Raw genomic sequence first — 27,022 nt, forward strand, 5'->3', positions numbered from 1 at the left:
TTTATTTTTTGTATTTAGCTATCTTGATAAAGATATCAAAGCAGCCCATATATTTGCTATGTGGTAGATCAAAGGAAGCCCAAATTTTCTGCACAAGTAGATTCCAAGTTCCCTCACTCACTTGTAAAATGTCAACCCAAGACATAGTTTGTCAATTGGCAAAATATAGCTTTGAAGGTTCATGATTATGGAAGAATTTCACAATAATGGTCGGAATATCATAAGTATGCATGGACATACAAAGAGATGTATACCAATATAAGACCATGTAGTATTTATCCAACAATGAGATTTGTCACATCTATCATTACATATGGTACAATGATGATGAATTTGAATACTAATGCATGTAGGGGTGTCAATCAGTTGGTCCTATTTGGTTTCGGTCGGGCCCTAATCTCTCCTCACCAATTTAAGATCATGTTGTTTAGATAAATGGGCCCCATAGACCAAGCATGGAGCTATTGATATTCAATTAGTCGATTACCGGTCCATAATATATCAGGCTCATGCTAGTCAGGCTATAAATAGTATGTTACAAGGTTTGGTCAGGCGCTCGTCAACCTACCATCAGGAGTCGAGCACAATCGAACACTGGACCATTTACTAACTGGTCAAGCTGATTTCGATTTTAACTAGTCAAATCCGATTGGTTTAATTTGTGTGGTCCATATGTTGACACCCCTAGCCCATAGGTATTTGCATTCCACATTTGCTCCTACATCTTTACTCATTGTTCTTTTCTTTTCTTTGATATATGTTGAAATTTATTAAGCCAATATAAGAGTAGTGGAGAAAAGTTCTTTGTGGGGGAGTGTGTGCCCTGTGCCTAGAATTAGAGGTGGTGAAATGACCACCACATAGATGCCACAATGCAATCTCCCATTGGCCCTCATACATGCGTTGGGCCACGTTCCCCCACTTAGAACTCTTGCCCAAAAGTAGATTACAAACCTTCCCAAATCTCAATTAAACAAAACGAAGACTTTTGATCCCAAACTTTAGACAAACCACAACCTTCTCACCAGGTGGCAAATGAATGTGGTTCATAAGACCCAAGTGAGATTCCTGTGAACAAAAGGAAGGCGAGTAAGGGTGTCAAGGTCCAGCCCGAGCCAGTCGGTCTAAAAAAATTATAAATTCAGACCCGACCAAGCTCATATTGAAATCAAATCGGACTGACCAAGTGCTCCAATCGCAAAAAACAAGCCAAACCCGATAAAAACCTGAAATTGGAAATTGAAAACCAAAATGTTCTCATTGTTTTCCTTATTTATACATGTAAACCCGAAATGAACCAGAGCACGATGGTAGCTCAATAACAAACTGATTAACAAAATAAGATAAATCGAAACCTTCATAATGGTTTGGTTTCGGGTTAACCTATTAAAATATCAAAACCAATTCAGCCCAATGGAAACTGGACCGAACCAACCAATTGAGAGAGAGAACAATGGACTAGGGGTATCAAAACCTAGTTCGAACCAACAAAACTGAAATGAGCTTTTTGGATCATTTTTTGGGATTGGGATTTTGTGACATTGAAACCGATAAGACACTAAACCAATTTGAAAAAAAAAAAAGAAAAGGACGAAAACCCATAGCAGCTCAAAATTCATAAAATATACTTTTTTCCTGCATTTTTTTTAAATATATATTTACAAAGCAAACCAAAATCAACCCGAAACGAAAACAAATAGTAAACCGCTAAAAGAAACTAATATGAAATTGAAACTAAACCGAAGCTGAACCAAAATCGATACACCCTTATTGGATCATATTGTGGACTCACTTATTCTCACATCGAAACTGGTAAAACCAAACCGAAACTGGTCCAAACCGATCGATTGACACTCCTCAATGGACCATAATGGTGCCAAGTGGACATGAAGTTTAGCAGCTAGCCACACCTAATGTTTCGCCTAAGGGTGTCAAAACCTAGCTTGAACCGTTAAGACCAATCGAAGACGACCGAAAAACCTGAGATCGAACCAAATGGGTATGACAGGACCGCCTAAAAACCGGATCGCACCGGACCGATCGTTAACAAACTGAAACCGAACCAAATGAAACCGATCATAAAATGAGTATAAGGTTATGAATAATTGAATTGATTTTAATATTAATGAGTAAATTTATGGTTACAAGGAAAATTGTTACAAATCAATGAGTATGAGGTTATGAAAATAGGGAAATTGATTTGTAACAATGCTTCTTCCATTGGTCTCATTTTTAAGTGTGGAACTAATGAAATATTTCATGTAGTTGAAAAGAGAAAGAGAAGAAAATAGGCAAACCGAACCCAACTTGTTTTAAAAAATTCGGTACCGATCCGAATCCAAATCGCTATCAACCCATACTATAAATCGGAACCGACATGAAACCAAACTGCATAGAAACCGAAAAATCTTTATTGGTTCGGTTTCGATTTTCTTAAAAATCACACCAAAATCGAAAAAAATCAGACCGAACCGACCAATTGACACCCCTACTGTCGCCCTTAATATATATGTCATGTTTGGAGAGCAAGAAAAAGGCCGTTGGAGACGAATATTCCCTTCATTTTAGGGTAAGTATAGGTTAAGTCCCTCAGGATTTCACGTCACGGTCACGCCCATTGCACCGTTTAATACACACAGCATCTCTTCGATTCTTACAAATTTTCTCAACAAGGGGTGTTACTGACTGTTAAATGCTTTGGGCATATCTCCGATAACGCAACAACTAATTTGCAGATGTACTATTACCTTCCCCAGAGCTCCACCATCGTCAACCAATACTGAAACGAAAACGGAAGAGCAGATCGTAATACGCTTCCAGCTGGTTTCTTTCGTCAGTCTTCATCTTCAAGGTAGCATGTCTCTCTTCCTCTCTCAATCCAAAATTTCTTAAAATTCGTTTTATTTTGTGCGTTAATTCCTTGAAATCACTCAATTCCATTCACCATAAAGAAAATTCGAAGTGGGTTTTTTCGTTAAAAGTGAGGACGAACTGCATTCATTTCTATTCGGTGAAGAGGAAGAGAAGGTACATGCGTTTTGTGGGAAAACTAGGAGTGTTTATCTGTTCATTAAAGGACTTTGGACATGAATGGGTCAATGAATTCATGATTTAGGTATTTGTTAACGTTTTCGGGATTTAGTTCCAGTTTTCGATTACTCAAGTAATTGATTGCGTTGGGTTTTGTGGAGTTCCTGATCCGATGTTCTATGTGTTTCGTCTTGATTTTTCTGTCCTAAAATATGTAATGCCTGCTTGACCGGTTTGGTTCTGTGGTACATATGATGAGGCTTTCACTCAAAATACGAATTGTCTCTATGATAATTAAGCAGGAGGGGCTTGCTTGCTCTATGACCTTGGAATATGGGTTAAGTTTTATTTTGAAAAAGTTTTAAAATTTAGTCCGAGACCCTTCATAATGGAAAAGTATTGAGTTCATTCATTCATTTATAATTCTACTTATTGGAGTGTGAGGCTTCTGTGACTGGCTTATTGTGCTCACGAATGCCTGTTCGTAGATTTTATTTTATTGTTATGATCTGGGTTTTGCCATGAAAGAACATTTCTTTGGCCATGGTTTACTTTAGCCAATGATGTTTGGAATTGAGCTTAACATTGAGGCTTTGAGTTTTGATATCAGTTTATCTTTCATGAATACATAAGCTTAGGTTTTCCTTCTGATGAACTTCCTGGGTGCATGCTGCATTTCCAAAAAAATTTGTTACATTAGTTATTTATGCTGAGAAACTTTATTTCTTAATGTTGTATTTCCAAATTAATATGCTTGCTTCAGAATATTCTGCAGAAAGAGAAACACTGGAAAAAAAAAAAATAGAAGGTGTTTGCTGGAGCCTGTAGAATAGCCTTCTTGCTCTGAAGAATCCAATCAGACGGGGTTAATAGAATTCATACAAACTTCGTACCATTAAGATTTATTTTTATGACATTCCCATTATTCTATTGAGTTATTGATTCTGGTGCAGCAGTGGCTGGTGGAGGGCCAGTAGGGAGGAATGGAATATCAGAGTTGCAGGGGAGAGGGAAATCACATAAGAAGAAGAAGAGGGGGAGGGGGAGAAGAAGATCGCACAATCACTCTGGCCATGCAGGCACTCACAAACACTTCACTATTCCATTCTTCAAATCTGAGTTCTAGTTGCACGATTACATGGTATAAATAAAAGAAATCAAAGCACTCCTATTCTAACTCTAAAACTGAAACATAATGAAACTCTACCACTGGCTATAGCGTGTTTTAAAATTAAACAAAAGACTAAAAGATAAATCCAAATAAATAAATAGACTAGTAATTCCTACTGGACCCAAAACTCAAACTGCATCTAGGTTCCCAGATGGGTTTGGGTCGGTCCGAGGTAGTGCACCTGCCTCAGTGGCTCATTATCTGTGTCTTCAGTCTCCTTGGTTTAGTGCTCTTTGTTGCTTGCCGGTCCATCAGTAGTTGAAGCTGTCTGATACTGTTTTCTTTTAATCCACTTTTTTATCTATTAAATATTTTAAGTTTGATCTAATGTGTTTCTTTCATATGGTTTGATTTGTAATATATATTTTTGTTTATTGTGTATGTTAGCATTTAGAGAAAAAAAAAATTACAATTGCCGTTTGTCTTGAAAAGATTGATGTGTTTCTTGCAATTTGGGTTATAGGAAATATTATTAATTCAATAAAATTAATGGAATAGATCAGATGGTAACTAATGATAATATAACTATGTGACTGGTAACGTTGCCATACTTTGCATCCTTCCTTGTGAAACCTTTAGAGGGCTAACTAGATAAGAGATTGGTAAATAATGGAGCTATACCAGCTTGGGAACCTTTCCCTGCAGCAGCTTAGCTCTTCTTAGTAGCTACGCCTACATGAGGAAAGAAATATCATAGAGACAGCCAATAGAATCCAGGAATGGCCAAAAGATGGGTGTAAAACGGTGGGATATTGATTATTAGAGGGATATTAAAATCAGTTTGGTGAATGTGAATTCAGCAATACAGTGCTTCTGATCATGCCCATCATGGAGCTGTGGAAGTTTCCTGCAAAACATAGGCACTCTCCGGAAGTGGGTTGAGAAATTCTGGAGGTACTGTTGTCAAAGCTAAGATGCTGGTGGAAGGAAGATTCTGTTCATCCTCGTATCTTGCATTTCAGTATCTCTAATACGACAAACAATTGCCTGAAGCTTGGTATCTCGCACCCAAGCGTAGGATGCTTGTTAGAGGTATGCTAGCAGGAGTTTGTTGCTGGGGTGGGGTTGTCAACCATGTGGTTCCAATAATGGGGGAGGGGGACCTTTTTGTTTGTCTTCTAGGCCTTGATCAATAATTCGCAACAATGGTTAGCATGGAGTGAGGTCAGGATTTGGATGCGAGAAGATGCTTCTGTTGATCGAAAGATGTAGCTCAGGAGAGGGGTAAATGGAAATGCTAAGCCTATGTGCACTAATTTGGAGGATGCAGAGTAACTAAAAACACAAAAGAAAAGACACAGTATTTAAAGTGGTTTGGCTAATGCCTACATCCACTAACTGGTGGATTCAAGCTAACATCTTAGCATGTTCAGAATCCTCCCACAGGAAGCGCCGTATGTGGACACAACCAGCAAAGTAAGCTGAAGATATCCCCCAAATGAAAAGTCTGATCAGCCCCAAATTAACATTATCCTTATTCTCCCTAGGGTGACAGGTCTTTTATACCCCAAAAGTTGATCCCAATCTAACGGTGAGATGGTGAGATATTGTATGATCTCCAAAATAGCAACTAGGTTTCAGAATCAGTAACCTAACTGTAACTTCTTATCATCACAGAAACTCACCATCACATTAACAACAGATGATCCTCACAATAATTGGGATAACATATATCAAATCCAAGGTAATCCAACAGACAGATTGAATAGACCGATAGAAGCATAGAAAATAGCAACTAACAACAGAAAACAACAACCATACACAGCTCACTATCAGCTGGCCTGTTATGGCTGAACTTCAGGCATAGTTCAAAATCTCGGCGAGATCTCGGAAATCTCGGTAAACTCGAGCTAGTCGAGACGAGATATGATACGAAACTACAAAATATCAAATCTCGAAAATCTCGGTCGAGATTTCAAATATTTCGAGAATCTCGGAGAAATTTCAGTGAAATCTCAAATATTTCGAGAATCTCAACCTCCTCAGTACTCATAGAGTCATAGTATTGTATTGTTGGGACTTGGGAGTTAACACGAGGAAGACCATGGTAGTAAGGTGTCTATGATTTATGTATTATTCATTGTACTTAGGTTGGGTGTCTATGTAATATCCATTGTGAAGACTTAATTGTATTCTTGTGGTTTGTAGTAGAAACTTTAAGTCTTTAACTATTTCTTAAATAATTATTCAATATTATGTGCATAATTTACTTGTTTTACTTACCAATTATGTCCCATATCATTCAAACAATGTGTAGAATAGGCAATATTACATTAAGGGTTCGGCCTTTATTGCCAAGTGCCAACCAAGGGTGCAAATCCAAAACACCAAACTGGGTGTTTTTTTTCTTCAATTTGAACCTTTAAATATGTTTATTAAGCCTACAACAAGCTTACCTTAAAGTTTCGGAGCCAACTATGGCCATATGCCCACCGAAACATAATTCCGAAACATAAAAAAAAACAACTGTTTCGCCGAGATCTCGAGATCTCGGAAACTCGACCTGGTCGAGACCGAGTTTTCGAACCTTGACTTCAGGTCAATGGTAGTGCTGGACTGCTGGAACAGATCTTTAAATTCTCTCAACAACTCACTCAAATCCGATATATGGATTCTTCAGAAAGAATTTATTTGCTGGCCTGGTTAGGAAGAATTTATTTGCTGATGCCAAACTAATCGAGTCTGGTGGATTGCGCACCAACGACATAATAGGATTTGAGATATCAAGTTGGTAAATAGTCGGACTGAAATGCAAGAGGCCATGAATCGACGATTTTTGCCTACTGATTACAAGCAGTGCATGCATCTCAAGTTAGCTCAATTGAGGCTGGTTTGCATGACCGCTAAGCATAGTTGTCATGGCACCTAGGTGACTCAAGGTGTTGGAGAGGGCCCAAAATCAAGGTGGCACCAACTAGGTGACCAAGGCGCCTGGATGCCTAGGCGTCACCTAGGGGACTATGCCATTGAGCAATATGTGGCATATTTTTGGAATGGTTTGCACCGTCAAAGCATAGTTGTCAAGGCGGCAAGGCGCCCGCCTAGGCGACAAAGGCGCCCTCAAGTGCTATTTTTTATTTCCCCCTTTTCTAACATTATTTAGTGTGCTACAATATTTTAATATGCTACAATATGTACCTTATATCATAAAAAATCAACATTAAGCCTCCTCAAGTCATAAAAAAATCAACATTAAATCTACTCAAGTCATAAAAAATCAACATTATGCCACATCAAGTCATCAAAAATCAATCTTAAGCCACATCAAGTCATCAAAAATCAGGATAGAACTAGAAGACAACAGAGCTGAAGAAGCAAGCTATAGCAAGTTTGAAACAATCAAAAGTTCAAAACATACATTTGGTTTATATTGTTCTTAGAAAATATAATCTTATCTATAAGTAATTCAATTGCTCTTGATTTAGAGAAATGTTCTTGTTCTCTAAGAAGTTAGACTAGTTAAATGATTTTATTATCACATGAGACTTTTTTGTATTAGTTAGAGCACAAAACCAGCTTTCTAACAAATCCAAAATTGCTTACATCTGATTTATATTGAAAAAAGTTATGTTTCGGTCAAACCTTATTTGGTATGCGCGAATGTTGTCAAAATCGCTTTGAACGAAAATATTTTTTTTAGATATCAAAACAATTGAATATTTTACCGCACTTTTGGTTTTTAGCAATGTCTTACCATATTAAGATTTATAGAATTTTTAGATTTGAGAAAACCCCCAACATTTGAAAGTTTAAATTTCACCTACTGTCGAAAATCCAGTTTTTGTTCTTGAACTAGGGGGGTTGACTTTTTATCCATTTGGAATTTGATTTTTCAACTATTTTTATTGGATTCTAATAGGGGGTATTTTCTTATTTATGAATAATATCTTAAGTAAATGAAATACCAAATAAATGTTATTTGGCATAAATAAGGGCAAATACCGGGCTCAACACAAATAAAACCCAGTGCAAGGCGCCTTACAATGACGGCGCCGCCTAGGTGACACCTTGACCACTATGCGTCAAATTAGTATAGTGATTCTTATGATGAAGGATGTTGTGTAGGTAGCATATCACGTGGAAGAGAACAGTCTGAAGGGCCTTACAATCAAAGGAGCTTCCCAGATACCTTCTCTAAAGGTTATAGTACAAGCAAGAAACCTCCTCCACCAGAGAAGTCCTTCAGCATGCCACAGGTTAGCGGTTCCTTTATGATATCTTCGTTGCTAAACCACCCTTACTCTCTACCTCAAGGTCGTGGTTCTGACAGACACTCTGTGATGTCAAAGGCTGTGATTCAGTGGTTCACGCATAAGGGGTACGAGCATATTTCTGTTTAGTTTCCCAACCATTTGGTAGCTTATATTGACAAGGATTCTTTCATACCTCTTGCTTTAGAAGAGCAATGGAGTCTCGAGACAATTTGTTTGGAGAGAGAGTGTGAGCCTAGTGAAGGCAACGGTAATGACATCCACTTTGGTATCAGAGCTATGGTGGAGGGTAGTACAAAGAACCCAGATCAGACCTATGATGTTTTCAATTGAATACTTGAGTCGTTGCAACAATTGTCTGCAGAACAGAGGCAACTGGATAAACAATTGGCTCGAATGTATTGATGTTGTCTGATTCTGAAGTTGAGCACATTGAGTATGTCATTCTGCCTAAATTCTTTGAGGAGAGAGGGCCATGTCTGGAGGACTACATCCCTAGCTGTATAGAGCTGCCAGAGTATGTGTATGACCTGAAATTGGACGTGCACCACACCAAGATCACCTGTAGGCTTATATTAAACTCGTGGACGAGTTTTTTCAATTGGGGGAAGAGCTGATGCAGTTCAAGGGGGTTACCGACTTACCGTTCATGTGACATTGTTCATGTGGTGTTCACATGAACGATGATGTGGGGCCATTCTGGCCATCAGAAAGTGATATTTTTGGAGATAGTTACAGCCTTGTGTGGGATAATATCTTAGAAAATCTTGTGGGTCCCATCAGAGGTATCTTGGACAAAATATGGTTTGCGTGAGAGGTCCAAGAAGATTTTGTTCTGATATTTGTTTCTATTTGCTAAGTAATTATTTAGTTTCCAATTTGGTTGTAACATGAGATTAAATGTTTGGTAGGATTAGTTTCTATGTTGAGAATTTATTGTAGATGGGATCTCCATTCATGCATGGAGAGTTTCTTTTTGTATTTGAGTTATTTTATTTTATAAATACAAGCAAAGGGGAACCTCCCCTACGATTTGGATTTTGGAAAAGAAAGACTTGGTTTTGTAACCATGGCTGAGAGAGTTAGTTTTTGTGTGAGGCAATTACGGTGTGATACTGTGGGTTAAAGACCCTATCCCCATTCCTTCTTCCCCTTCTTTCCTATTTTTTCTTATTCTCAGTGTTATTTTATTTTTTGCAACCTGTGTTTACTGTGAGAAAAACCAAGGTATCATTCTCTGTTATTGGGCTATTTCATGTCCTTCATAAGGTGGATGTATTGAATATTCAAGCACCCCTACGACACTTGGATTTGAGAATTTTCTGGAAGAAACTTGTGGCAAGCTTTTGATATCCTTATGTCCATCACAGAACCTTCCTTCAACAGTGAGTTGGATTTAATCCAATGGTTAGATCTCTTGGATCTATAAGTGACAAACCATGGCATCTTCAAGGCCAAACCGCCCTACGCTCTACCTCAAGGTTGTGGTTCTGACAGAAATTCTGTGATGCCAAAGGCTGCAATTCAGTGCTTCATGCATAAGGGGTATGAACATATTTCTTTTTTCAGTCTCCAGTAGTGCCACATAGTCTTCCCATGACATACTGTTGCATATAATGCTCCACAGCAAGCATATAAAATTTGAGATGAATCTTGAAGATGTGTAGCTGAATCCTTCAAATGTGCAGCTGAATCAACTCTTCCGCAGGTTACAATTTGAAATCCAGAGGTAAAATGAGTCACAACCTTCAAATGGGGAAGAAAATAACTTTTGGACAGAACTAGATCGAGAAATATCGAGTTTTGTCGAGTTAGATGACTTTTAAAGAAGTAGATGGGTCGAGATTTGGGTCACCCGAGATCTCGAGTTACCCGAGATCGATAGTTATCAAGGCGGGAAGGCGACCATGGCGTTTTAGGGGGTGAAAAGATCAAGGTGACACAGCTATGGCAGAAAGGCGCCCGCCATGGTGTCCAAGGCGACCAAGGAGCCTGGATGCCATGGCCACACCTTGATAACTATGCCGAGATCTCGACCTAATTTGAGAACTTGTATACCAACTCGACTCGGCCTCCCAAAAAAATGAGATTCTTGAGATTTCGCGAGTTCTCGAACTATGAGTGTCCCAACCATTTGGTAGTTATATTGACAAGGATTCTTTCATACCTCTTGCTTCACAAGACCAATGGAGTCTCGAGACAGTTTGTTTGGAGGCAGAGCAAAAGCCTAGTGAAGGCAACCATAAAAACAGTTACGGGGAGCAACATCCTTGTTATGTTCTTTGTCCTGTTTTTATCATTCACAAGGTTTTTGAGGAAGAAGATTGACGCCGCAACAACTGCCTCTGAAAATGCCATTCATAACCTTAGGTTGAAGATAGAGCCACATCCCAATCCGTATAAGGTTGCATGGGTGAACACGACCAATCTTAAAATTATTGATGGGTGTTTACTCAAATACTCTATTGGTTGGTTCGTGGATATAGCGCAATGTGATGTCTTACCTCTGAAAGTGTGTCTCATTCTTTTTGGGTGATCTGGCTATTTGATAAGAAGGCACAACATTAAGGGTATGTGAATCTCCTCACGCAGGATCATAAGATAGGCAAACCTATTTGCCCTAAGGTAAGGTGGTGGAATTTGAAAGGTGAATCCTTGAAGTCATTACTGACAAGGTGGTCAAACAAGGAAGTGGAACTTGGAAGGAGATACTAATTTGATGTGGAACGAGATGTATACGTGTATGAAGAAGGTGGCTAAACATGTCCTAGTGGAATCGAAAGGAAAATGTCATTCTCCTAAGGAGACTTGGTGGTGGGATGATGAGGTCCAAGCCTCCATCAAGACTAATAAAGCTAGTTTCAACATGGCAAAGGACTAAGGATGTGGAAGATCTAAAAAGATATAAATCTGCTAAAAATGAAGTTAAGAAGATTGTGGGGAACACTAGAGCGAAGAAATATGAAGATCTCTATAACAACTTGAACACCAAGGAAGGGGAAAAAAGCTATCTATAATATTGCTAGAATGAGGGAAAGGATGAGTCGAAACTTCGGCCATGTTAGATGCATTAAAAGTGATGATGGTAGAGTCCTAGTAAGGGATGAGGACATCGAGGAGAGATGGAATCGTTATTTCTATAGCATATTTAATTAAACCAATCCGAGTTATGGTGGACTGGGAGAAGGTACTAAACATCAACTTACCTGTCAGAGGTATATACGTAAATTAGGGTTTCTGAAGTAAAATAAGCACTAAGAAAGATGAAAATAGCCAAGGCTCCAGGCCCAAATGGGGTCCCCATAGAAGTGTGGAAGAGCTTAGGAATCTGTGGCTTATCTTGGTTAACTAAGTTGTTTAATAAGATTATGTGCACTGAGAGAATGTCAGATGAATGGAGGAGAAGCTTTGTGGTCCCGATTTACAAAAATAAAGGGGATATCCAAAGCTGCAACAACTATAGAGGCATAAAACTAATGAGTCATACTATGAATAATGGGAGAGGGTTATTGAAACACAACTGAGAAAAGGGACCACTATTTCAGAGAATTAATTTGGTTTTATACCAAGAAGATCCACAACAAAAGCTATCTTCCTACTTGGGAGACTCATGGAATGATTTAGAGAGAGAGCAAAAAAGATCTCCATATGGCCTTTATAGACCTAGAGAAAGCTTATAACAGAGTTCCTAGGGATTTAATCTGGCATGTACTAACGATGAAAATTGTTTCAAGTAAATATGCGGACATAATTTAAGATATGTATGATGGTGCGGTGACTAGTGTAAGAACTGTAGGGGGTCAAGATAGTGAATTCCCAATTATAGTTGGGTTACATCAAGGATCAGCTTTGAGCCCTTATCTGTTTGTGCTTATTATGGATGAGTTAACCAGAAACATCCTAGGTGAGGTTCCTTGGTGCATGCTTTTTGGTGATGACATTGTTTTGGTGGATGAGACAAATGCTGGAATTAATACCAAACTGGAGTTATGGAGATCAACCTTGGAATCAAAAGGTTTTAAGATAAGTAGAACTAAGATAGAGTATATGGTTTGTAACTTTAGCAACTTCAGGACAGATAGTGAGAGGTTAAAAGTTGATGAGATGGAGATTCCGCAGAGTGACCATTTTAGGTATCTAGGATCAATCATCAGTAAGGAAGGTGATATAGAAGATGATGTCACTCTGAGGATTTGAGTAAGTTGGATGAAGTGGAGAGGTGCATCCGGAGTGTTATGTGATCGACGGATTCCTTAAAAACTTTAAAGAAAATTTTATAGGACAGTCATAAGAGGCTATGATGTATGATGGGAGTGTTGGGCTGTCAAGAAGCGTCATATAGATAAGCTAAGTGTAGCAGAGATGAGGATGTTGAGATGGATGAGTAGCAAAACCAGGAAGGATAAAATAAGGAATGATAATATCTGAGGTGGCATGGCCATGTTCAACGGAGGCCTTCGGATGCTTTAGTTCGAAGGAGTGACTTGATTTTGATTGAAGGTTCTAAAAGAGCTAGGGGCAGGCCTAAAATGACCCTAGGAGAAGTGGTGAGTAAAGACATGCATAGTTTAGGTCTTGTTTCGACTATGACGTTGAATAGAGCTGATTTTGTGGGAAAGGATCAATGTGTGGCCGACCCCATTTATTTGGGATAAGGCTGAGTTTTTGTTGTTGTTGAATAGCAGAGAATTGAAGCTTCTTCTCACCAAGGATATCGAAAAAAAGCTCCAGAAGGTAGCTGGATCGTTTCTCCTCCAACGAGTTAACTCAGATGGTATCCTTGGTTCTTATCCAAACTCAATGGAGTCGAGTTCTTTTCGGGGGAGGAGAATTATTCGGTGGCATTTTCATGGCTGGTCCGGTAGGATCGGATCTGGAAACCCAGATCAAAGTGGAACCGGCCGAACCTAAGTTTTTGGACCAACAAGGGTTGGTAGGGGTTTGTTAGTTATTGGGGGTTATTATTGTAAGTTGCAATTTATTTATTTGTTTTATTGGAGATGGTCATACGTAGGAGATAGGACTAGTGTCCATAATGGTATTGGTTTTCTAGGTTTCCTTGTGTAAAGTAGTTCCAAAATAGATTAGATTTCTATTATTTTGTTTGGAGTTTTCTTTATATATTTACCCTCATTGTTTGGAATGGAATGAAAATGAACATTGAGTTGAGATTGGAGTTCATCCTTACAGGTGTGAGTGTGCATGGTGTTGCCCTTTATTCTGATCTCTCTCTATCTTCTGCTCGTTCGATTGAGACCCTCCTTTTCTCAGGTGAGTCTCTCAATTAATCCTCACTATTCTTCCAATCCTTCTTTCCTCCATCTCTTTATTTATCCTATTTTCTTCCCTGTTTTCTGTGTTTGCGGTACAGCTAATCTGAGGAAAGTTTGTTTGAATCCCATCTCTACTACTACGATAAAACTGAAACTTTGGTGATTGATTCACTCCCCTAGGGCGACCTTAAACCTGGAGTTCCAGTCCAAACCAATTTCCCTGCTAAGAGAACTAGGCTTCAAATTGTTGTTGAATCTGAAACTTCTGCCTACCAAATGGCAATTTTGTAAATAACCAGAATTTTAAGGGGGTTGTTGGGTAGACAAACATAGGAGGGACAAGGAGTTAAGATTAAAAAATAAGGATACTCTTCGAATTAAACTAAATAGAGGAGAGGAGTAGAATTAATATAATGGAGAAGGGCATTTCAGGAAAGAAGGAAAGATGGTGACAAAAAATAGTGTCACCTGGTCATCTTCGTCTACCTTTTCGTAAAAGCAGAAACCAGCGGAGGATAGGTTCCCCTTATAGTTGAGAGAACTCTCTCGACTTTGATCCAATCGAACCAGGATTTTAGGGGGTTATTCCCAACCCTATATCCTATAGAATAAGAATAAGAGTGGGCATTTAGATGTTGTGTATCATATTCTCAGGTACTTGAAGTCCAGTCTAGGAAAATGACTACTGTTCTCTAGACATGACCATATGAAAATTGAGGGGTACAACTGATTTAGTAATTTATGAGTTGATATGTTGCATAATTCACACACAGGGTTAGGTGCACTACTATCTGGCTATTATTCAGAACCCATTTTGTTATTATTGTTGAGGTTGTGAATAAACCAAACAGAGAACCTGATTGATAGGAGTTGGATTGCAAAGTTTGCAATGGACCCTTCTTTCCGGACAGGCAAGCTATACTTTTAGAACATATGGTATGCATAGTTGTCAAGGCGTCGCCTAGGTTTCGCCTTGTGTGAGCACGACCACCACCACCATTTGGAGATGTTATGGAGTGAACCAACTGAAGAGTAAAGCCCATGTCTGAAATACAGGCCTATCAAACCTCTCATTCTAGGAATTAAGTAACGAATAATTTCATTTGTAGATTTCTAGCTAGTGAAAAAGCAAAAGGATTGGAGTTCACAGTAACAGATCTTTCAAGTTGTGAGTTGTCATCCTTCTTGAATTCTTGCAGAAAATGTTCTAATGGCCATATCATATTTTAGGGTAAAATTATCCAGGACGACCCGTTCTGATAAGCTTCTCATGATGTCTCAAGTATCTGCAAAGTAGCAGCAAGATCAAATGGGCCAAATTTTGTGGATGGGTTGACCCAAGGTCCCCTGTCTTCATGTCAATCTACAGCTCTAAAGATCCACCAAGTGGCAAAATAAAGTTTTGAAAATCTTAGGAATATGCGAGGGTGCATGGACATACTTAGACGGTTGAAAATTACAAGAATACATGGGTTGGTATTTGATTGAAGTTGATTCTGAAATTTGACATGTGGCTAATCCAAAAGTGTACAATTAATTGCCAAGGGACGAAAACCAACTATCCACATGCCTAAAAAATGGTGGATGACTTGAGAAGATTACCATGACAAATCATCTTAATTAAATTTTATTCATTTTTCATTCAGAATTGGTTCGTTAGGAAATCCTTCGGAAAAGGTGTCGGGATAAGTTAACAAGAATGCAATGGTTATTCATATAAAATTGAAAGTGGCAGGCAAGAGAAAACACATCGATTACATCTATGTATGAGTCGAGTACATGATTTGATATATTCTGCTTCAGCTAGAATGAAAAGTAGTTTGGTATATTTGTGTTTGATTATATCTCAGAAAATCATTTTTAAGATCTTTTTCATTTATAAAAGTAATTGACAAATACTTGTTGGCATCTCTAATCCAATGAACAGAGGATCCCTAACATCAATTACATGCCTTCACTAAAGGACAGAACTGCCTTTGCTTTTGCTTCATTTAGCAAAACGAAATAAAAGAGAAAAGGTGAAGAAAACAAAAGAAAAGAAAGATCTAGTTGCATGAAGCATACACACTTATCAGAAAAAAATGGAAACAAAAAGAAAATAAAAGAGAGATTTGGTTGCGTGCAGCATACACCCTTAATTAGATATAGACAGTTCAAGTCAGTTCTACCTGCATTACTTGGGGTTTACATGGGTCCACTACATGAATCCTGTTCCACTAGCATTCCCCTCTGTCAGGGCGATATCTTTTGATAACTCACAAACACACATCTTTTCCCACCACTTCATCCCAAGTCAATTTTGCATTCCCTTATGTACTTTCTGACACCTTCACTTGAATCTTTTTTTTTTTTCCTTTCCTTTTTGGATCTTTACTGCACATGACAAAGCCATCTTGACATCTGTTGGTGCTACTTTAAAGTTCTGTTGGATGCATTGGGTTCTGACCCTATCTTTCGTGGCCTCTCATCCATCTCAATATTCTCATCTCAGTTTTATCACTGCATTATGTTTCTGTGCATGCTTAGTACATCATTTTTTTTTTAGCATGTGAAAATAAATAAAAATTGTTTCATGGGCAGTTTTTGGGTTTACAGACCCAATTTCTTGTAGTGAACTGTTAAGGTGCTACTGTGTGTGGCTTTCTTTGGTATTGGGTTTTTGACACAATAGATCTTTTCGAGAGGAAACTGGAAGTAGCTGTTCTGGACTTTGTAGATTGATCCAAGATCTAGATATTGATATGAGTCAAGGACTGTGTAAAGATTTTGATGTGCATGCTTTTCTTAGCTCCTATTCATAAAAATAAATAAATATAAAAAATTTCACAGGATATTTGCTACTTGTTCAACAAAAGGTTGGAGATGCCCTCTTGTGCCATACAACTTTTGGGAGCATTATTTGTGAAGTTATATATATTCAATATCTAATTTTTATATTTCTTGCACTAAGCAGTATGCACTTCATGTTTCAGATTATACGCTCCACAAGCAATGCTCATCACCATTCAGTGAGGAATCGTCTGAATGGGATGTAAGAAGGCTCATTATGTCTGGACTAATTGAAGGTCTCCCTGACGCTGTTGCGCTTCAATGCCTTGCACGGGTGCCGTTCTCTCTCTACCCCAGCTTGCAGCTTGTTTGCCGTTCGTGGAGAACCGCTCTTCGTAGTCCAGAGCTCTTCAAAGCCCGCCGTGAGCTTGGTGCATTAGAGGAGTTCTTGTGTGTATGTGCTTTTGAGCCTGAGAATTTATGGCAGCTTTATGATCCTCTCAGAGACCTCTGGTTGACACTACCTGTTCTGCCCTCAGAGATCAGGCATCTTGCACATTTTTGTGTGGTCTCTACTGCAGGGAAGCTGTTTGTTCTTGGTGGTGGCAGTGATGATGTCGATCCATTGACTGGTGATCATTACGGTATTTTTGCAACTGATGAAGTGTGGTCATATGATCCTATCCTCCAACATTGGGATCGGCGGGCATCCATGCTAGTACCCCGTGCCATGTTTGCATGTTGTGTGCTGGAAGGGAAGATTATTGTTGCAGGTGGTTTCACCAGCTGCCGAAAGTCTATCTCTAAGGCTGAGATCTATGACCCAGAGAAGGACATTTGGGTTCCGATTCCTGATCTCCCTCATACACACAATTCAGCGTGTTCTGGGGTGGTGATCGATGGCAAGTTGCATGTATTGCATAGGGGGCTGTCAACAGTGCAAGTCTTGGAGAATGCTGCGTGTGGTTGGGCAGTTGAAGACTATGGTTGGCTGCAGGGCCCAATGGCAGTGGTTAGAGGGGAACTATATGTGTTGAGCCATGGAGTTATATTCAAGCAGGGAAAGGAGCAAAGGCTACGAAAGATGATGGCAGCAGCACCAGCATCAGCTTTGGACTTTCAAAGTAGAATTGGGTTTGCAATGATCGGATTAGGAGATGAGCTTTACATGATTGGAGGGGTGATTGGTCCTGGCAGATGGAATGTAGACATCAAACCACTGTCTGATGTCGATGTCCTTACTGTTGGGATCGATAGACCAACTTGGCACCAGGTCTCCCCTATGACGCAATGCCGTGGCACTGTACTTGGGTGTGCACTGTTGAGGATCTAATACTGCTTTATCTCTACTTTGATGAGAACCAGTAGTGGTGCTGCTACTGGGGTTTCAGTCCCCCAATTGGAAGGGAGAGAGAGTTAGCTAGCGTTTATACCCAGCTTCTGTTTTTTAGTTTTTGAACATCTTGTTACATTTGATACACTCAGATATTTTCTAAGAGGAATTGCCATTCAGTGAGGCTACAAAATATTGGTTGATTGATTGGATGCACTAGGGGGTAACAGATTAAAAACTATAATATATCAATGAATATGTTCTTTCTATTGAATTGTTCTTTTTCTTTTCTAAACCAGAATTATACATCAAGCATAAATAATTCCTAGGACCGAGTTTCCCTCCATCCATGGTGAATGGGATCCCATTCACTGAGGGGCGGGAGAGTGGGTGGACGAAAACTTTGTCCTAATTCCAATACCACATGGTCCTACAGAAACTGGAAATTAAACATACACACTGGAGTGTTTTCCATCTCTATTGTCCAAAGGTTCCCTCCATAGCTGCTTTTGCCACTAAGTCATCTATGGCATCAAGAGATCACCTGATAAGTTTAATGCAAACAACAACTACTCAAGCTTATCCTAACTAAATGGGGCCGGTTACATGGATACTTGCCCTACAATTAGCTTTATTCGAGGTCATACTTGATACAATGCTTAAACTATGCATGTCTTTGCTCACCACTTCTCCTAGGGTCATTTTAGATTTGCCCTTGGCTCTTTTAGTTAAATTATCTCAATCAAATTAATACTCTGTATTGGGGCATCCAAAGGCCTCCGCTAACGTTATTTTTTTAATATTTTTGATAGCTTATCATATATTAGAGCTACTCCCAAATCAGTTCTAATATAATCATTCTTTACTTTATCCTTCCTAGTTTTTTAACGCATCCATCTCAACATCCTCATCTCCGTTACACTGAGTTTATCTATATGATCCCTCTTAACTACCTAACATTCCATGCCATACATCATTGTCAATTGTGTGACTGTCATATAAATTATGAGGAGATATACTTATCTTACACAAAATGACTACAATGGAAGTTATTATAATGTAATGATGTTTCATAAACAATTTTTAACATGTCTATTGCAACAAGAAACTTGTAGTTGTTATGAGAGGGGCTAAGGTGTGCCATCAGTCACTCTTATTAAAACTGTAGATGCCCCTATGATGCAATTCGGGTATTGCAAATCAACTTTCAAGATTAAACAATCCCAATAGGCCATTCCAGTAGTTGTTGCACTCATTTACTGGGCCTCGTCAACATACACTCAGGTTGTGCTCAATCAACAAGAATAGGAGTTTAAGAACACTACTCGAAATAGTAAAACAGGAGGCAAAAACCAGGGAGAGAATTTGAGAGAGTATGTGAGTGAAAGAGAAGTATAGAACACTTGGAGTATCATTTTTGAAGTATATAGAGGAGAGAGACCCCCTGAAAAGATCTGTTTAAGAGGGCTCAAAAGATGTGCCTTTCGGAGAGAAAAGACAGAAACTAGCTGTTGTTGACGTCCAATGGATTCTGGACAATGTGCAATGCAAGATCGTGGATGTCGGTAAAACCTCATTCAACATTGGACAAAGTTTAAAGCATGTCGGCAAGTTCCTAACAAACCCCGACTTAGAACATGCTCTAGCACACATTCAACCATCAATAACTACATATCACACATACACTAATGTCCTGCCTTACCAGACCATGTCATGACCTGACCCAAACCGGCTCGACACACCCATGTTTGTGTAAAAATAAACCTAAACCCCCTTGGAGATGAGAGAACCGTAGCTTTGTAAATTCTCTATTGTGTTTTTTTTTTTTTTGGGGGGGGGGTGGGAGGGGTTGTATTTGCAACATTTTTCTCCCTCCCCTTAACACTCAAATCTTGGGATTGGATCCCCCCCCCCCAAGATTTGACAATACAGGATCAAGATCATTACCAGCACACTAGATTGACACCTTTTGCAAAAATCCCCGAATCAGCTCCCCGTACATGAAGCCTTCACGTATGATTTTGTTGTGACGACACGTATTCTTTTACTTCCATAAATACCTCTCCATATTGCCATTAAAAGTATTTAAAATGGTATTTGTACGTGGAATAAAAAGGACACTAGATTGCCACCTTATGCAAATTCCCAATTGTTGATTAGTCCTAGTTAATGGGAGGCCCAATATTTAGAATGGTAGTTATACCAGTACTGATACTTCAGGTAAGTCAAGCTCACTCATCTGCATGCCCACATACGTAAATAGGGAAGAAATGGGTCTTTCTCATTTTACCATTTTCTGTTCATGTTTGTATTAAATTGAGAAGGAGAAGATAGAAAGTTGAATTGACAAACACCCACACGCAGGACGAGAAGGAGGAGGATCATTAGTATCGGATGTGATGATGCAGCATCAGATCTACTACTCTTGTCGGTACTCATACGGAAGCGGCAACAAAAGGGGTCAGAAACGAAGGCAGTTGGCACTGTTTTAGCTATGCTTGCGGTGCTAGTGTTGCACGGCAGGTGGGGATCCCAGCAATATGTTACGTGCATGGATCTTGGTGGAGATAAACTAGAGAAAAAATATAAAAATAATAGAGAAGATAGGAGAGACAATAGAGATTCGACTTTACGGACGAAGCTGGGCGTCCTAGCGCAATTGGGAGGCCACCAATCCTTTCTCAAGATAAACTTAAGAATAAAATTAAGAATTTTTCTGCTCTCTTTCTAATTCTTTATTCATCAATAAATACACGGATAATCCTAAGTACCCACTTCTCGCTCCTACATTTTCTCCTTACAACTTATCCCACTTCTAATTAATAACTACATATAATTAATAATAACTACCCACAATCTGGTACGTACATATAATTAACAATAATTGACTACAATCACAATTAAGCATACAACTAAGCAAGAACCGGCACATAACACAGTATCTGTGCCAACATGCCCTGTTGCTTCGACATTGATTGCCAGCTCCTGACAAGCCCTTCTGCTTCTATGCCTTCGTTCCCAAGTATTGCAATTGTAACTCAATTGCTACATGAGCTAGCCATGAATGTGTTATATTATATAGATGTTCTCATGCATATACCCCCTCTAGAGCGGGCCAAGATGCAACAGTAAAGGTTGCTCAATTGTGACCAAGTGGTCACGGGCTTGAGCCTGGAAACAACTTCTACGCAAAAGAAAGGGTAAGGCTACGTACATTATGATTGTGGCTATCCAATTCATTACATTCCTTTGCCTGCAACCAATTAGTGAAGGATAGATCAACAAAAGTATGATTCTAGGCTCCCACAAATGCACTCTATAATTAATGTATATTGCAAACCATTATTGATTAGCATCCATTTTGCAAGTCTTAGCATCCACCTTCATCACCCTCCGCTCAAAATGCACTCAATATATTACAAAAGATCTTAACTCATCTTAACAAAATAATTGATGCCCTTTATATGGTATATGATGCAGAGGAAGAGTACAAACAACAATAATAATAAATGATGGAAAAGGGTTTGCTAGCATGTGTGTAATTTCCAACAATGAGAGGATGGGAAATTGAATCGTCCAGTAAGGGGTGGGTTTTAAAGTGGAAAGAGATTGTAGGGTCCATAGGTGGGTGTGGGACGCTGTATGCCAGAATCTGCACCATGATGTCACAATAATTTATCCCCAAAAATTATAACATGAAAAAGTTTCTCTAGACATTTCGTCTAGATTATGGAAATGTACCTTGGGGTTGGAATAAACATGATTTTTTTGAATGAGATGAAACAAACATGATGATGAGAAGATAATGAGTAAAAGGCAAAAGTATGAGAGATGAAGCTTTGCCATCTTAGAAAATAACTGCAATGATTCTCCATCCTCTCATATAAAAGTCTCGAATTCTGAAGATTCTGTGAGACCTAAGGGTGTCAAAACCAAACTGAATTTGTGAAACCACTTAATAAATGGTTTGGTTTTGTTTTCAAATTTGAGATCGTTTAGTTAAAAGATTTAAATCGAATCAAAGTGTTTAATCCAATGATAAATCATTTATATAAATTGTTTAAAATCAATTAATATGTACAGAGTAAATTAGTCATTCATGATTAAAATAAATAACTATGGTAAGAAAAACAAATCCCACTAAAAAGTTAAGAGACATTCAAACCTTTTGAATAAAAAATTATAACATGTACAAAATTATAACCTTACAATTATTATAAGAAAATCTATAACAATAACAAATTCAATTCTATGTTAAGTTTACATTTATTTTAATAAAATATTAAAAGATAAGAGAATATATTTGAATAAAGAATTTAAAAAAAAAACATTTTCAACCATTTAAAGCCGTCTAAAACCCGAAACCATTGAAAATGTTTACACTGAAATCAGATTGTTTAACACCCTTTAGTGAGAACATTGGTTTGATTCTATGATTCTATCTTGGCATTAGAGCTTGTGTGGGAGTAAAGCAATTATAGAGCCCATGAATTGAGAGTTGTTAGGTGATGCCATCTGTCCTTAAATATCTCTCTTTATACATCTTTAATGACAGCATGCGGCATAAATGTCATCATCTAATCGTACAAGTAGTGTACACGTATGAGTAGATGATCTTGGTTCCTTTTCCTCCTTATTCTCTCTCCTCTATATGGACGTATGAAACATTTCTCCTCTCTTACGAGTCACACATGATTTATTCGTGGTTAAAGTTTTTCTTCATTGGAAGTGAAGGAAATTCCACCACTGAGATGCCATAATGATTTTTTCCTTATATACGAATTTTTTTAACTGCTTTGCTTACTATTCCAAAAGTCCCATCTGAGTACTAGAACCCATGAATGAAGATATTCTCTCTTCATTGTGAGTGATGAAAAACTTGATTCTTTATTTATAATGACAAAAACCTCTCATAAAAATCGTTTCTTTCTCACCCCACTCAGTCTAAATAAGAAGATTATACTTTTCTAGTAATCTAAATAAGTAAAGGGAAAGGTTTGGATATGCCACTAGTTTTCAGTACGCTAGAGGCATACATCAATCACAAGGCTGGATACAGGAGGGCAATGGAATCTTTTCCAAAGGGGAGGAGAGAGGATGACACATGCTAGGCACTTAGGTAGCATGCCCAATCTTTTTCCAACAGTAAAATTCAAATCAAAATAAATTTTGAAGAAAGTTTTCTTGAAAACCCTATTGACAAAGCCTTATTAAATAGACCAAATTCCCCTTGTAACGATCTATCCCCTCTTTTAGCATGATATTGTCAGCTTTGGCTTTAACTCCCCCTCATAGCTTTAAAATGCGTCAGCTCAAGTAGAGATGTCATCCTTTATCAATAGCTGAAAATCTCCCTCCCTAGTCAATGTGGGACTAAAGATTCTTGGCTCACATCACCACCTTGTTTCTTGGCTCTTGTCTCACCCCTTCTACATGATATAGTGTCCTCGTTGTGCTTGGCCCCACCACTAAGATCAGGAGTTTTGCTCTGATACCAATGTAATGACTCAACCCCTCCCCTGACATGATATTATTCGCTTAGGGGTTAACCCTAAATTAATATGAATGATAAAAGGTAGTATTATGTTTAATTAGCTCCTAATGTTCTCTATCATCACAAATCCTTATAATCTTTTTCTTGCAAATAATGATAAATTATTTATTTAAATTTCATTTCTACCTAATCTATCACCATTTTGAATGATTACATGGTCAATATAACTATTTAGCTCATGTCATCTTTCATTAAGCCATGTTTGTTTGCCAGTAAAAACAGGGGTGGATAAAAAGGTATAGAATAGCTGTCTTTTTTAATAAAATCTCAAAAATTATTGTTATTTGGATACATGGAGTGAGATTTTAATAAACAAAGATCCTTAAATTACGGATTGTCTCTCACCCCACTCCTCTTAAAAGTCCCACCAAATTTTATGGGAGTTTTGCACTATTTATAGGGAAAGAACATCATATGACCCACTACACTATTTTTTTTATATTTTTCCATCCTTCATTTTTCTGTTGATCCATTCCACTACATATGGAACTCACCCCATCATCTTTCCCACCCCTTTTTTCTATCAAATGAAAGTGGCCTTAGTGGTGTGACTAGATAATTAATGACACTATTCATCTTGTGCCATCTTACATCACAATATTTTACCAACATAATGTCCTCCCTTTAAAAGCTATTTGTAATTGAACCTTGAGCATTACATACTAGCTACACCCATAATAGTTACATCATTAAATCTATTACTTTTTAGTTAACTAATCAATAATTTCTACATACCTTAGCATAGGTATACACATATAGGTGTCTAATTAAGTTACATTAAATAAGCAAAAATCTTATACCATATAAGGATTTTATAATTTAATCAAATAATCCATCACATTTTATGCATTAGTTTTACCAACAAGCAAGCACCATTGTTAAATTATATCTAATGGAATTCTAATAGTTATAGCTCAAATATAATAATATAATTAATTCCATCATATTTAAATTAGTTAAATAATCTAAAAGATTTGTTAAATTAAAGGCACTAAAAGAAGCTATGTTTACCTTTAGGCGTTTGTATCCCTCAATTCCCACTTGGCAACCACTAATGAAAAGTTATGGATTTATTCTTAACAGAAAATAAAAATTCCCAAGTTAACCACATAAAAATTTGTGGGATGTTAACTCTAAAGCAGACAATATATCCTACTAAGAGAGGGATTAGTGTTGTAACAGTGGTATCAGAACAAATTTCTGATCCTGGTAGTGGGGCTGAGCGTAGCAAGAATGTTGTGCCCCATAGAAGGGATGAGGCAAGAATAAAGAAACAACCTGGTGAGACTAAAGGCAAGAAACAAGACTGTGAGGTGAGCCAAGAACCTTTAGTCCCACATCAACTAGGGCGAGAAATTCTGAGCAATTGATAATGTGTGTCCTTTTCTATTTGCTATGACGAGTTTTAAATCCATAAATAAGTTTAACCCTAAAGCGGACAATATCATGCCAAAGGAGGGGCTGGGTCGTTACACCCTAGCTCACATGTCAAGTTTTCAATCCAGTTAAAAGCTGGTGTATTATTATTTCAAAAAACATTTTTTGAGTCAATGTATTATTTCAAAAAGCACTTTTAGAGTCCATGTGAGTCAAAGTTTCAAAAAGTGTCTTTTGTTCATTCCTTCCTTTTTATCTTCCCTCCATTTTTTAGTTTGTATTTGTTGTGCACTCTTGTGTGCAAGAGGCAATATTGAGCTCAAGAATAGTCCCACATTGGTTGTGAGAAAGTAACTTGAGGGGTATATATATATATATATATGGTTGGTTCCTTAAGGTGTGAACCTTTTGGAGAGGTAGTCACCTTCCTCTCTAGTGTATGGGGTCCTTGGGATGCTTTTAAATCGCACGAGCCGAGTCGAGCCGTGCCAGGCCTTGGCCGAGGTCGAGGTCAGGGTGTGGGTGTGGGTAAAACCTTATTTTTAGATTTGAGTTTTAATTTTTATGTTTAAAACTCGGTTTGGTTCACCCATGATTCATCTATACGGTTGAACTGTACATAGCTATTCATATACGTATATGAATAGATACACCCCCTCCCTGTACGTGAAGGAAATACATACTGTCTTATCTGTATTCGTATAGATATATCCCTTCATGAAATGGTACTTCAGCACTATAAATGCCAAGTCTTGCCTGCCATTTCATACACACAACAGAGAATTGTCTCTGCAACAATCCGTTCCAGAGACCAGTCTTTTACTATATTTTATTTTATTCAATAGAGGGCTAGTATAGCTGTTTGGTATCCTCAGTACTCGTATCAGGTTCTGCAACCTATACGTTTAGGAGTTGTTTCATCTTGGAGGGTTAAGTGCAAAGTCAGTCCCGTTGCAAAACTGGGGACATCTAAAACCTTAAGGAGAGTATCTATCAGATACGACTCAACTCACATTGTTCGTGATTGTTTCTGTTTGTACTGTACAGAGTTCTCCTCTCTGGTTCGTGTCTCGGTGCTACTAACATGTATTTTTCTATTACCATGTTACAGATTAGTCTTATAGTCTTTGCCTTGTATAACAAAAGCAAAAGGAATTTTGAGAAAAATGAATGAAAATAAATGGATTGTAAAAATATAATAGGCAAAGGCCCTAAATTTTTATTATTTTTTATAAAAAAAAAATAGTGCCTAGCTATTCAATAGTTAGAATTATCACATCACCTTTCCACATGGTATAACTAAGTGGATCAATTTTTACAAAAAAAAAAAAAACCCCTAAGTGGATCAATTCATTCTTTGTTATCTATCCAATAAAACTTTCTATTATCTGAATCAAATTAATCTAAAATAGATAAGATGAATCATCCATAATTTAATTAAAATAGTGATTTTCTTATTGACACCCGTAAGGTATCAAATAATTTGTAACTTTATTTTTATTTTTTACCTTTTTAATATAACACAAAATTTTCTTCAATGAAGATAAATATTGTCATTTCACATATGTACTAAAAAAATATGCATTACAAAGATAACTTTTGATAATAACAGATAAATCACTTTCAAATTATTATTGAAAACTCTTTTATACTTTTTACTGAAAGAGCTTTTGATAATAAGACAAGGGACAATTAAAAGAAGGTGTCAAGTTCTATGCACACAAATAGAGTTGTCATTTAAATAGTCCCATTAAGATAAAAGGTTTATTTAAGTAACCTAAGATAGATTTTCAAAAGGGCATGAATGCATGATTACAATATCACATAACAATGAGTAGAAATTAAGGACAGACATAAGCATATGAACCATGGGGTACATGTAAGGTTTTAAAAGCCAAATCGCATTAGTAGGGCTCCCGATTCTTGTCGATTTGAATAAGCCGATTCATATTGTATTTCTATGGTTCAGGCATTTTCTTTTTTTTTAATTCCCAACCGATTATTGGAATCGGAATTGAATTGAGGCCGATCCCTTTGCCGATTCCGCTTACTTGAACCATGGTATGAGCCTTGGACCATACTTAGTATAAGTGGTTACACTGAATAATCATGGATCTCAATAACTGTAATTACATCATCATCATCAGTTCAGATTTTATCAGATAGAATAAGCTCAGAGCCTCAAATTTTTTTTTCCTGATAGAAGCTCAGAGCCTCAATACATACCTAAATCCAAACCAATTATGAATGGATTTAATCATAATTCAGTCAATTTAGGGACCTACTTGAAAGGCTAGGCTGGGT

The 27,022-nt window shown here is 37.8% G+C and overlaps 1 protein-coding gene across 2 annotated transcripts; it reads left to right on the forward strand.

The window, feature by feature from the left end:
- The first annotated feature begins 2,667 nt into the window (after positions 1-2,667).
- On the forward strand, positions 2,668-18,078 carry LOC122642893 (F-box/kelch-repeat protein SKIP30). Of its 2 annotated transcripts, none has more exons than XM_043836511.1 (2): positions 2,668-2,851; positions 16,658-18,078. In XM_043836511.1, the coding sequence occupies exon 2, from the start codon at positions 16,732-16,734 to the stop codon at positions 17,785-17,787; it is 1,056 nt and encodes a 351-aa protein (XP_043692446.1). In that variant the 5' UTR covers positions 2,668-2,851; positions 16,658-16,731; the 3' UTR covers positions 17,788-18,078. The 2 variants fall into 2 exon arrangements, with proteins under 2 accessions (XP_043692446.1, XP_043692445.1); XM_043836510.1 differs by lacking the exon at positions 2,668-2,851 and adding an exon at positions 13,575-13,683.
- Positions 18,079-27,022: the final 8,944 nt, after the last annotated feature.

This window comes from Telopea speciosissima, chromosome 10 (genome assembly GCF_018873765.1).
Source record: "Telopea speciosissima isolate NSW1024214 ecotype Mountain lineage chromosome 10, Tspe_v1, whole genome shotgun sequence".
NCBI classification, from domain to species: domain Eukaryota; kingdom Viridiplantae; phylum Streptophyta; class Magnoliopsida; order Proteales; family Proteaceae; genus Telopea; species Telopea speciosissima.

Excerpts from the sequence above, each read along its gene's own strand:
- LOC122642893 (XM_043836511.1), top strand. The coding sequence starts at position 16,732 with ATGTCTGGACTAATTGAAGGTCTCCCTGACGCTGTTGCGCTTCAATGC.